General features: G+C 48.1%; 1 protein-coding gene across 1 annotated transcript in view; it reads right to left on the minus strand.

Annotated features, from left to right (window-relative positions):
* LOC142591329 (uncharacterized) overlaps nt 1-13670 on the minus strand; it is a 44006-nt gene that overhangs the window by 9398 nt on the left and 20938 nt on the right. Inside the window, exon 6 of the mRNA XM_075703655.1 lies at nt 5728-5922. Coding sequence (XP_075559770.1) covers nt 5728-5922 — 195 coding nt within the window. The remainder of the gene's footprint in view (nt 1-5727; nt 5923-13670) is intronic.

The following is a 13670-nucleotide window of genomic DNA, read 5'->3' on the forward strand; positions in this document are numbered from 1 at the left end:
TCAATAACGAGCCGTCTAAAAGGCTCCGTAATGATAGGTACCAATCTCAACGGCGCCCTCGATTTGTCCCCTGGTTTGCCCACCCGCTGACAGGTGTCACATGACCTCACGAAGTGGTCTGCGTCCCGAAAACACCCTGGCCAATAGTACTCTTGCAAGAGACGGTCCTTAGTTTTCTTAACTCCTAGGTGTCCGGACCACGAACCCCCGTGCGACAAGCGCAACAGATCCTGACGATAGCATTGAGGCACGATCAGCTGATCGAACTCCACTCCTCTGCGGTCTAGATACTTCCGGTACAGGACTCCACCTCTTTCCACAAAACGCGCATTTTTCCTGGCGATACCTTCCTTGACATTGCAGCGCACGTTTTCTAGGCTGCCATCCTTTTTTTGCTCGGCTATCAAAGCCGACCGGCTGACTTTTAGCAACCTATCAAGTCCGTCTGACGTAGGCGCGATGAGCAAATCTGCAGATAGCTCTTCTAACTTTCCCGCATCGGCAATTTCCTCTCGGTATCTGGTGCCTTTAACGTTACAGACTCAATTTTATTCAGTTCGGGCGTGCTCTGAATATCGGCTTGCTGCGCCTCTGACCCTTTTTCATTGTTTGATAACGTCGGCCCCGCAACTACCGCCTTTGCAGCGAGCTCCCGAACCTTCGATCTGGTTAAGGCCTGAACGCTAGCCTCACCAAACAAAAGCCCCTTCTCGCGCAGGAGGAGATCGGACCTGTTCGAAAATAGGTACGGGTACTGGGGAGGGGGGCAGCATAGATGACACTGCGGCCTCCGTTTCAAGTGCTCCGAAAGGTCCTTCAATAAGCACTTTTGCTACGGGCAGACACACACTATGAGCTTCCACGGCTTGCTTGATCCATGCGCACTCGCCCGTGAACATATGGGGTTCTACGTAAGAGGGGTGAACTACATCCATTGTAGCTGCGGAATCGCGAAGCACTCGGCACTGTTTCCCGTTCACGAGGAGGTCTCGCATGTAAGGCTCGAGAAGCTTCATGTTCTCGTCAGTGCTGCATATTGACAAAAACACAACTTTTGGTTTTGTTTCCGGACACTGCGCCGAAAAGTGACCCGGCTTCTGGCACGTATAACAAACGCGCGCTTGCCTCGTCTCGAACCGCTTTCTGCGTTCGGCTTCGGCTGCCGCCGTCTCCTTAGGTTCGGTCGCACTGCTTTCACTCGCATCCGCACTACGTGTGTTCCCCTTGGCTCTCACGGGTGTGAACTTTGGCCTCTCAAACTTGGAGCCAAATTCACCCTTTTGACCGTCCTTAGCTCCGCGAGCCCGACGCGTCACAAACTCCTCGGCTAGCTCGGCGGCTTTAGCCACTGTACTAACGTCAGGCCTATCCAAGACCCAGTACCGCACGTTCTCAGGTAACCGACTATAAAACTGTTCTAGCCCGAAACACTGCAGAACTTTATCGTGGTCACCGAACGCTTTCTCTTCTTTGAGCCACTCCTGCATGTTTGACATAAGCTTGTAGGCAAACTCTGTATATGACTCACTTCTGCCTTTCTCATTTTCCCGAAACTTCCGACGGAACGCCTCCGCTGACAGCCGGTACTTTTTTAGCAGACTCGATTTCACTTTGTCGAAATCCTCTGCCTCCTCTCTATCCAAGCGAGCGACTACGTCGGCCGCCTCGCCGGGTAACAAAGTGAGCAAGCGCTGTCGCCACGTTTCCCGAGAGAACCCCTGCTTCTCGCACGTTCGCTCAAAGTTAACCAGGAACAAACCAATGTCCTCTCCAAGCTTAAACGGCCGCATCAGGTCAGTCATTTTGAACAATACGCGTTCTCCTGCACCGTGTGCCTGACTTCCATTACGAGCGCGTTCCATCTCTACCTCGAGACGCTTCATTTCCAAAGCGTGTTCGCGCTCTTCTTTTTTCTCTTGTTGCTCTCGCTCTTTTTGTTCTTTAAGTTCGCGCTCCTGTTTCTCTTTTTGCTCTTTAAGTTCGCGCTCCTGTCTTTTTGACCTCTCCTCAATAGTCTCAAGGCATTCCGACAGCTCGTCATCCTCAGCCTCTAACTCAAGAATAGCCTTTAGCAGTTCTGGTTTTCTGAGTTTGTCTGAGACATCCAGACCCAACTCTCTTGCAAGCTCCAGCAATTTCGGTTTGCGCAACGACTTCAAATCCATGGCTGCTCTGAATGCTGCTTTCTCTACTGCCTACTATTGTCTTGCCGCAAACTAACCCGGCAGCAACGACAACCACAATTACCAGCTCTGTTTCTGACACTAACAAAAGCCTGGCAAAGCTCAGAAGAAGAAAGTCCCGCACTCACCAAACCTCGCAGCCAAGAGTTCAGCGCAGTCGTTCCGCTGCAGGCAACCAGTCATCACACAGGGCTCGTTGCACTGCTCCCGGATCGTTGTTGAGCTGCTCAGCATACAGTCAACTGCATCTCTTCGCTGCTGGCCTCCGTTGTCGCGATCCCACCGCTGGCAGACAGTTGTTGTAATCCCACCGCTGGCGCCAGTTGTTGTAATCGCACCGCTGGCGCGAGTTGTTGGGAACTCGGCGCTGACGCCCGTTGTTGCACCTGGGTCGCAAGCCCCAAGGGTAGCGTTGGCCTGGCGGCCTGGGGTACAACTGGAAGCATCCGAAGGTCCCGGCAAAGCATGAGTCGACTGGTAACAACAAAACAACTTGTTTATTCTAACATCGCAAAGAGTTGGCGGTCAGGTTGACCGAAGTAGAGAGACGGGAGAGCACGTTACTCAACAGAAGAAATCGGAGCCCTCTTTTGGCGTCCGGGGGCAGCTGCTTTTATACTCTCGCAGTTGAGGGCAAGAAGGAACCCCTCTATAGACGAGCACGTGACGGTGCCGCTCGGGCACAATGGGATAAGGTGGCGCAGCGTCGTGTCGGCGCCACTCGGACCCCCCTTGCTTCACAGTTGTTGGGAGCTCCTCTCCCCGGCTGCCGTGCTTCGACAAGCGTGGGCACAATGGGAAGAGAAGGAGGAGCAGCCGTCGTGTCGGCGCCGCTCGGACCCCCTTGCTTCACATTTGTTGGGAGCTCCTCTCCCCGGCTGCCGCGCTTCGACAAGCGTGGGCACCAATATGCACATACACTCACACACGCACATGAAGACACGTGGCATGGGAACATGGCTGGACGCGCTTGGCGGGGAGGCGTAGCGGCGGCGCCGAACGGGCCAAAATGTCTGCCGCTTTGTTGCAGCCGCGCCGGCTAAACCGCGCGTCGTAGGCGAAACGTAACACAACTCTCGACCGGATCTTCGCCTGCCAATACCACGCCACTATCTGCGCGGGAGCAATGCCTTGGCTACAAAGGCACCCACCCTTCACGGACCACTTGGGGCATTGCACCGCTACGAGTATGGTCACAAGAATGCCTTTCTTCTTGCTGCAGGTTGGTTATTTGGCAGGCGCATCTTGTACTCGCTCTAACGATCCATGCTTACTTGCGGTGTCGTGGCCCTCAGACACTTTCAAGCGTTGCAAAGTGTTCTTCTGTCGGTGCATATGTTTTTCGCCGTTAATGCTCACTTTGTCTCTTTGCTTCTTCTTCTGTCAGGCGACATCGAGTTAAATCCTGGTCCTCCTCCGTCCCTTGACTCTATTGCTGAGAGTTTTTCACGCTTAGAACTTGCACAAAATTCCGTTCTGTCTGAACTTGCATTGATTCGCGCTTCCCAGTCGAATTTCCAAAGCTTGGCTTTTCAAACTGTTGGCAATGTCATTGTCTATGCCTGGCCACCAGACATGGCTCCTGGCAATCATTTAGCTTTCTTCAATAGCAGGGTGACTGGCGCGAAGTACTCCAAGTACTTGGGCCTGCAGTGACTTTGGAACCACGACTCTTGACCTCCATAGTAGGCAACCTTCATGGAGACTGAGTTCTGAGCTTCTTGTATTGAAAGGTTTACACTCTGGCCCAGCTGGGAGGCTCTCTCCTTCCAATATAGAATGCACAACGTAACCCAGAACTGGATCGTTCCTGGTGGCTCGTGCCTCCACAGCAGGTGAAAGAAGTCGTGGATAGGCCTCCTCCAACCTGAAAATCTCGGCAGGGTCAGGCAGTGCGGTGCTGTCGTTAGGTAGCGGCAGTCTGTTAAGAGCATCAGCTTCGCTACGCTTTCTTCCATGCTTGTATACAAGTGCGTACTTGTGCGCGGATAGCTTGAGAGCTGACCTGACTAATCTTGGTGATGCTTGCACAGGGTGATGCTTGTTGGCACCCAGCAGTCCGAGAAGCGGCTTGTTGTCAGTGTATGCTTCAAACAGTATGCCCCACAAGTACTGGTGGAACCAATCTACATCAAACACGAGTACCAGGGCCTCCCTGTCAAGTTCACTGTAATTTCGTTCTACTTTTGACAAGCTCCGTGAGGCAAAAGTAATGTGATCTTCTCGGCCATCAGCATCTTTGGGGGCCAGAACTGCACCTATGCCATAAGGTGATGCGTCACAGCTGAGACACACAGACCTGTCAGGGCGGAAATGTACGAGAACTGGAGCTGAGGTCACCAGGTGCTTGCAGGCTGTGAATGCGTCCTGCTGATCCCCACTCACATTTTTTTCCATCACAGAGAAGAGAGTGCAGGGGAGAAAGAAGTGCAGAAAGATTAGGCAAAAAATGCCTATAAAAATTGACAAGTCCCAAGAAACTCTGAAGTTCTTTGACGTCTTTTGGCATAAGGACATGGAGGGTGGCAGCCACCTTTCTGATGTTCGGGGAAAGGTCTTCCTTGCTGATGATGTGCCCAAGATGATCCACTTGTGGCACGAAGAAATGACACTTTTCGAGTTTCACTTTGAGGTCAGATTCTTGAAGTTGCGAAGCACAGCACGAAGGTTGTTGAAATGCTCAGCATCATTAGCACCTGTGACAAGAATGCCGTTGAAATAGACGGCCACGTGTGGTAGTCCTCTCAGCAAGTTCTCCATCTCAAGTTGAAATATAGCAGGAGCTGACGACACTCGAAAGGGCAAGCGGATGTACTGAAACAACCCCATGTATGTCGAAATTGTGACGTACTCTCTGTAGGCCTTATCAAGAACTACTTGCTGATAGGCGTCGCACAAATCCAATTTGGTGAATTTCTCACCCCCTGCAAGTACAGTCCACAGGTCCTCAGTCCTTGGAATTGAATACTTGTCCACTGTCGCTACTGGGTTGTTGGTGACACTAAAATCTCCATAGAATCAGATGCGCCCATCCTTTTTTACCACATGTAGGAACAATAGGTGCAGCCCACCTTGATGTTTTCACTGAAACAAGGATCGCATCTCTTCTTAATCTTATATATAATAATAATCTATATATAATATTATATAAATATAATAATCTTATATATAATAATATAATCTTATATATACATATAATTGCTATCGCAATAACCTGGAATTAGAGGATGTGCTTAATGATGGCGTGTGGAAAAAGGTCACTACCACGTTCTGCGGATAAGGGCTTTCCTATGGTGAACAAATAAATAACGAAAGTTTAGACAGTTACTCTTTTTTGTAGTTCGAGTTTTTCGTTATTGTAAGTAATCATAAACTTAATCTGTGTGTCAGTGGCCTAAACTTAGAATAAACAATCGAACAGCACATATTTGGATCGCTTCAAGTTTCTCGCTTTAGCAAATGTGAGGTGACGTTAGTAACTTTTTCTGTAGGTCTGTGCTGAAAGAGAAAGATATGTTGTCGTGTCTCCCCCTTTCCCCCTCACCTGAGGATCTTGTTTCAGAGTGTGAACTCCGTGTCGACGCCTGTAGCGGTTGTGACTCCTCAGAACTTGGCGCTGCAGCTTCCGCATCTCCGGTGTGAACTCTCCCACAAAGTCAACTGGTTCGGAAGAGCCTGCTCCCGCTCCCCCTCCCCCCATCTGTATTATACGTCCATTGCCAGGTCCGAATTGCTGAAACTTGAGAGAAAAGGCGCAGGTCAAGGGATGCTATGCACACGTCGGTAGTGGAAGTGTGCAAGTGTTGGATTTAGAGTGACAACAAATAAAGTACGTCAGAGGAGGCACATATGAGAGTCGTGTTTTCAGAACTTTACTTTATTTATTATTTATATGATATTTGATTATTTATTATTTATTTTTCTTGCGGAAAAGATAACATGGCGAATCAGTAAACGAGAAAGTGGTCTAAGCCACCGGTCAGGCACAAATTGTGCGCATCATGCATTGTGCTGATGACGTTGACGTCAGTGTGACATCACGTTCACAGTGATATAATCTATGAAGGAAGGGAAAAAAAGTCGCAGTTTCGCCCAAAGAATGAGGCCGCTGATAGCTATAGCAAAGCATTCGACAATCACACGGAGGTTCGTAGCTATATAGGGCGTACACATTGCAGTATTTATTTATTTATTTATTTATTTATTTATTTATTTATTTATTTATTTATTAAACCTCAAAGGCCCCAGAGATGGGGTATAACATGAGCGATGTGCTTAGTTTAACAAAACAGTGATTCGAGAGCAGCCTTGAAGTGATGAGCGGCGGAGTGGTGCGTGATGTCGGCAGACAGACCGTTTCAGCTCCCTGGCGGTTTTCACAAAAAATGATCGTAGATTAGAGGTAGTCTGCGCCGGGGGAGGATACACGGCTTTGCAGTGGTTAATGCGGCTGTACTGACGATGAGCTGGTAATATAGCTGAAATGTGGAGTGGTGAATGATAGAATTTGTGAAAAAGACACAGTCTAGAAATAAGACGTCGCGATTCTAGATTAGTAAGACCGGCACGGGTCTTTAGTTCAGACACGCTTGCATGATAAGAACATTCAGAGTAGATAAACCGAGCTGCACGGTTTTGAATTGATTCCAGTGTTTTAGATAGGTTATGTTGATGAGGATCCTAGACAGAGCATGCATATTCTAACTTAGGGCGGACATATGTAACATAAGCTAACAATTTTACTGATGGGGGAGCAAGTCTTAAATTCCGGCGGAGAAAACCAAGGGTTCGATTCGCGGCATTGGCTAAGTTAACGACATGATGTGACCAATTTAGGGTAGTTGAAAAGGTTATGCCGAGGTATTTATACGAGTCTACGGATGAGATTTCGGCTCCGTATATGGTGTATTTCCCTGATTGGTGATGCTGTCTGCGATGGAAAGAAACTAGCGAGGTATTTTAGTATTTAAAGACATCAACCATTCGTTACACCATAATTCAATGCGTTTTAGGTCATTTTGAAGCAAATCCATGTCTGAAGTGTTAGTTATGCGTCAATAAACTACACAATCGTCTGCGAACAACCGAATGTTAGAAGAGATCTCAGTAGGAAGATCATTAATGTAAATTCGAAAGAGTAGTGTTCCGAGAACTGTGCCTTGTGGTACGCCCGAAAGGACAGATCTTTTAGATGATTGTGTGCTAGCAAATACAAACTGCTGTCGGTTAGTGAGAAAGCTACGTATCCAGTCTAGTACAAATGGATTAATCTTGAGACGGGAAAGTTTTAGGAGTAGCCGTTGGTGTGGAACTTTGTCAAATGCCTTTTCAAAGTCTAAGAAAATCGCATCTACAGGTACGTTCAAGTCAAGGTTAGAGCTTAGATCATGAAAAAATAAAGCTAGTTTGGTGTCACATGAAAGACCTTTACGGAAGCCATGTTGAGCTGGGTTAAAGAGGTTACTGGATACTAAAATGCTTACGATCTGAGAGTAAATAACATGCTCCATTAGTTTGCAACAAACACTGGTGAGTGAAATGGGACGATAACTAGAGCACAGCGATGGAGGACCTCTTTTGGGGACTGGAACAATCTTGCCTACTCTCCAGTCTTCCGGAACCACTCCTGATGACAATGATTGCTGAAAAATAGCACAGAACATAGCGCTCACATTTGTTTTGGTGTTTATCAGCATTTTAACATTTAATTCATCGACACCAGACGATGATGTAAGTTTTAATGAATCAGTTAGTTTCTCAATGGCGTAAGGAGAAAAGGTAATATCAGGCATGACTGCATGATCCGAAAAAGGGAAGCGAGGTAATATGTTAACAGGTTCAATTGTGAAGACGGAAGAAAAAGTACGGTTAAGTTGTTCAGCAATTTCGCAATCGGGAATACGATGGTTTTGTTCATCAAACAGAGCTAATGGCTGTGAGTTATTAGGGTTAATAACCTTCCAGAATTTTGGGGGGTTATTTGTTAACATAGACGGCAGCGCTTGCGAAAAAAAAAGTGCGTTTTTCTTTATTTGCTAGAGCTTCGAACTCGTTTTCTGCGAGGTAATTCTTATTCCATGCGCCTGCGTTGTGAAATCTTTTATCCGAGTAACTTAGTAGTCACATAGTCACATAGTGACATAGTCTTAGTAACTAAACAAGCTTGGCGTCACGCGGTAGGCTCAAACATGAAAAGATTTCACTCGATGGCTCTGAGCCCTCGGTGTCATTACGCTAGCGTAACGAGATGCGGTGGCAGCGCGGTGTACGGGCGTGAATCCTTGCATCATCATCATCATCATCCTGTTTTTCCCAAATGAAAATGTTTCGCGCGGCTGCCCGCTTCAAAGTTTCAACCGTTCTTATTGCGCAGAGCTCACACTACGCGACCTCCAACGGCAAGCAGCTGGGAGAGCGCGCGCACGAAGCCATCAGCCATCTAGGCTCGCCCTTGCATGCGTGCCTCTCGTGCTGTCACGCGCGGCAGGTCACGTCCGACATACGGCACGCGGGGCGACATATCCGCTGGGTCGTGCGGGGCAGCCAGTGCTACGGTGTGTGCACCAGAAATACATCTAGGCCAATCTGCCAGTGCCGCGCACAGCCACGATCGTGTTAGAGGAGGAGACCCGCACTCTCTCCACCTAGCCCGACCTGCAGGGCAACGCGGGCTCGGTCACGTGACGTCCAGCGTCGGACGCGAACGAAGACGGCGAGCGTCAAACCGCCGTGCAATGTTGGCAACCACCTTTAAAAAAAGAAACCTTACGTGGTGGCTGAGAGAGAAAAAAACTTCATTATTATTACCCTACACAGCGTTCCCCTTGACCCTACGTTTCACTCTACGCACCAACTTCTCGTTCGAATGTTTGATTACGTAATTCTAAAACGACAGGAATGTTAACGATAAATGACAGGCTGTCCAGACAAATAACGCCAACCCATAAATAATTTTAAAAAGCAATAAATGAAGCTTCTTACAAGTAAGTTTACGAAGAAAGCGTTTTGTGGGCAAAATTCTGGCATTTCAGAACTGGCTTCAAGTTCTGCTTTCACCATCCAGTAAACTAGAACTTGAAAGGCTCGAATATATTTGGAGGTAACGTTTTGAGAATGGCAGTGTCAGATATACACATGATAAATTTTTTTTAAAATTCTGTACCAGAGGAGAAAGCGCAATAAGTGATTCTGTTTATTTAGAAAACTGCATTGTCCCGCGTGTCAATTAATAAAACTGAAGCAAATATTTTATTCAGTACATTTCTTTTTCGACAGGGCCTAATGTGTTGTTTCTTATTCGACTAACGCTCATATTGACAGTTCCAGCCAGTCACAGCGAAAATTGGCTGAAAAGGACGGTGTTTAGTTGCCCAGCGCAATGTCCTCCCACTTTTCTTGTTTTGACATCACTCGTGCTGGAGAAGGTTCTTTAAGTCAGAGCTTTTAGAGAAGCAGTAAACGTAATACTTCGAAAGGGGACAACCTGGACATATCCCTGAACTCTCCTGTTCCATTATTATGCCTTTACCTCAACAATTTTTTTCCCCAGAATGATGCTCTTGACTGGCTTTCTCGTCACTGACAAAAATTTAGAAGGCCGTGAATTCCACTGTTTGATTCTCCCTGGATTAGGCAACAAGAGACTATTGTGCTCACGAAATACGAACAGCTACGTTATGATCTGCGTACTAACAGCAAACGTTACTGGACTTCATAAAAAATGACTGTCCAGAGGGCGAAAAGGTTGGCAGATCGGGCCAAGTTGGTTTGGCACTATATTGTCTTGTTTCAAACGCAACTCATGTTCAGTGTAAAGGAAAATAGAAGAGAAGCAAAAAAGATGACAGGATTATCATATTACCACACAGTTCGGGGTCTCTCCACCACAGATGGTTTAAACCCATTAAATCATGTCCATCATCATCATCATCCCCACCACCACCATCATCATCATGAGCATCTCATTCCCTCCAGTCGTCTTTTCTTGCTTGCCTTCTTCTCCTCTCCGTTGCACTCAACCTGAGTAGCGCAATAAGCAAGGCAAAATCATGTCCAGAAGACACAGCTCTCTCATTAACGAACAGGTATAAAAGTGCTAAATACGTCTCTCAAAGGTAAATATCTTCCAATAGTCACAAGACTTGTGCATATTATAGTAAGCGCCATTTATCGTTGAGCAAAGTTATACACGAGGATCATGTTTCCCTATTATTCTGCAAATTCTTGAATAGATCAACTAAAATGTTAACCGAGGATTGCGATATTCCCTAATGCGAAATTCGAGCGCAGCTCTAAACGCGTTTTCATTTGGCGATATATTGGCCGGGGCGGACAATCTGTCTCGTGCGGCAGGTTGCAAACGGAGCGAAGTGTGGCGGGACTGCCTCGCTCATCTGGAGATCGCGAGTGGCAGCGCGTGGATTACGCGTGGGCGCCATTCACAGCAGCCAACAGACCTCCCAGGCGGTGCGCGCTACTCTGGCGCCATCTCGTAGGCATCGTCGCAGCAGTACGCTTTTTTCTCACGCTTTCGCCAAACCCTCCTCCTCCGCTGTCTTTCCTCGCGTCTTTGTTCCCTCGCTGCGCCCCGCGTTCGCAGTTTCACCCTTTCTTCGCAATCTCTCTCTCTCTCGTTCGCTCGGTTACGCCGACGTTCGTCGCCGGAACGGGTGCCTTAGAGCTGTGCTAGAAAATATGCACTGCACATGTAATTCGGTGTGTGCGCCAAGAATGCGTATTAGAGAAATTCATTTTCTTGTATACTTGTCACGTTTGCCGGTTTTCCAGTGTGCTTAGGATGGTACCCCTTTCCACCCCTCTGCCGCTTCTGGTGAAAACTCAAAGTACAGAACTCCTCCACGCCAAGAAGTGCTAAGCATATGTGCCTAGCCACCTGCATAGCGTGCGATTGCTGGCTGTAGCAGGCGCGCGGGCTTCTATTCGTTCTGACCTTTCTATTGCGGCTTAGGTAAACTGCCTAAGCAGAAGATAAATGCGGCGACAGATTGAAGTGGCTCATTAGAAAAACGCAAAATGTGCTTTTGTTTCGTTTTGTTCCTGCCCGCACGCCTGCGTGCTTGCGACGTCATAGGGTTGTCGTTTATAAAGAATGGTTTTTGAGTAGAATTTGGAGGGCCTCTTCCAAGATTCTCCCTTTGTTAAAATTTCGGATAGCTAATTTGCTATCGCATAATAAGACTCCCGCGTTTGTACCCCCACAAGCGAGCGCTACTGCAACCTCCTCGGCTGTACAGGCGACCCTCCTGCACGTGGAGCACGCTATCTTAACGCACCCGTCGCCATCGACCACCGTCGATACCGCAGCCCCGTCTCTGCCGCAAGCGGCGTCCACGTACGCTACTTTATGCTCCGGTGTGTTGTTGAGTTTATTTACTAAAGCCTTAGCCCTGTGAGCTTTCATCTCTTTGTTGCAGATAGGATGCATATATTTAGGTATGGGGGCAGTTCGGAAGTGTTTACGCACGTCCAACGGAAATGTCCTTCTTGCCAGTCGGGGCACCGCTGTCGCATTGGATTCCTACCTATTCCATGATTTTTCTCGTTGTTTTGGACTGGCTTAATCTTTCTAACTGGGGCACTCGTACTGCCTCAGTGAGCTTAACTAGCGTGTTGTGAACCCCATGAAGAAGTCCCAGGTAACGAAACCGCTCACAAGCTCGCCCGAGCACTCTACCACCGGACAACTCTAGAGTAGCCAGTTCCAGGGATCAAAGATAACATCATCACGTACAGGGAAATTGTAGATCATTACAAAGCCGAAAGAATAATCTTACCGCCTCCGCATCAGTCTCTCTCTGGCGGACGCTCGCATTTGGCGGCGCCTCCAGGGAAACAATTGTACATCACCACATTGGATCCACTTAACACAGACGAGGGACTATAACGACGCCCTCTGCAAAATTTGTAAGCAAAAAGGTACGCTAGACCATATAATAAGGGAGTGTGCTGGCCCTCCAGGGGCCAAGGAAAACATTGACAGTAGAGAAGCCTGGGAAGCCTTGCTCCAGAGCGAGGCTGAAGACGACCAGCGTCGAACAATCCGCCTGGCCGTTGAGGCTGCGAAGGCTCACCGTCCTCGACACGCGGGGACTGCTTCATCCTCCCCCCCTAGCTGCGCGTAGGGTAAGAGGCGGGCACCCCAGTTCGGTGGAAAATTAAAGTTTTCAATCAATCAATCAATCAATCAATCAATCAATCAATCAATCAATCAATCAATCAATCAATCAATCAATCAATCAATCAATCAATCAATCAATCAATCGTTCGTGAAGACGAAGCGCGTCTATACTTCTGCCGCTAAGCCTGCGCTAGAAGCACGGGCAGACGCAGGTATAGTACAGATGGCCGAACATGGCGTACAGAAGTTGTGTGTCCGACCAACCCTGATTATTGCCACACTGCACAGAGACCAACGCGCATGTAGTAAAGGAGTGCGTTGTAGCACGCACCTTCTGGAAGCTAGTTGCAAGAATGTTTGGAATATCCATCGTGCGGCCACCACGGCACCGAGATCGGTTTGCGAGTCTCGTCTACTACAGCGCTAGATACGTTTTGTGGTGCTTCCGCAACATTGCAGAACGATCTATAGAGTCAAATAGAGCAATGCACCCCAGAATGCGAAAACTACGGGTAATAGTATGCGGTCATCTTGAAGAACAGCTGTTCAAACTCGGTGACGCCGAGTTTATTCGCCGCTGGTCTACGCGGTACCTAACCGTTTCCCGAGGCAGTCTTTCTACAGCCAGAATAATGCTCAATTCTGTTTGCCTGAGTTGAGACTTTGTATTTGTATGTGCCCCGGGTGTCTTTCATAAATTCGAGGCTGACAATAATGGTTTCGCGTGGACGCTGTAATGATGTTTTGTTGTTGTTGTGTGTGGCGAAGCCAGTGTCAAGCAGACACCATTTTATCATTTCACTTGCTAATCTGTTTACATCAAGTATCATGTATTACATGTGCTATACCTTATATTGTACTTTACGTTCATACCACAATTGTAAGCGTGCCTACGGCTGAATACATTTCCTTGTCAACTTCTCTCGCATAACGCAGGGGCCGTTTCCGTCTCCCATGGCGGAGCTTGCAGCTGTCTGAGACGCCTCATCAGCTGAGGCACCTCGAAATTCACCACCGTGTGGCATTGTCCTCCACGGATTCCACGGAAGCAACCAGGGACCAGCACCGAGGGGCCGACTCTTCCGCGATCGCTTCCCATTTGCATATCCCCCGGTGTAATTGTTTCGGTGCCGTTATGGAGTGAAGTGAATCCATCGTTCCGTAGCCGCTCATGCTGCCCGTCACCCACGTACGAGATGTCGCATTTACCCGCTGCTATTTCTTCCGGTTGTCTCCAGCAGGCGAATTACTCTTGCACAGAAAACATTCTCGCTCACTCCACGCGTGCGCTTATTTCTCCACGTGTAACGCACCTTCTCGTCGACTGTTTACGTCACCGTGGTGAGGTT

This window comes from Dermacentor variabilis, chromosome 8 (genome assembly GCF_050947875.1).
Source record: "Dermacentor variabilis isolate Ectoservices chromosome 8, ASM5094787v1, whole genome shotgun sequence".
Lineage (NCBI taxonomy): Eukaryota > Metazoa > Arthropoda > Arachnida > Ixodida > Ixodidae > Dermacentor > Dermacentor variabilis.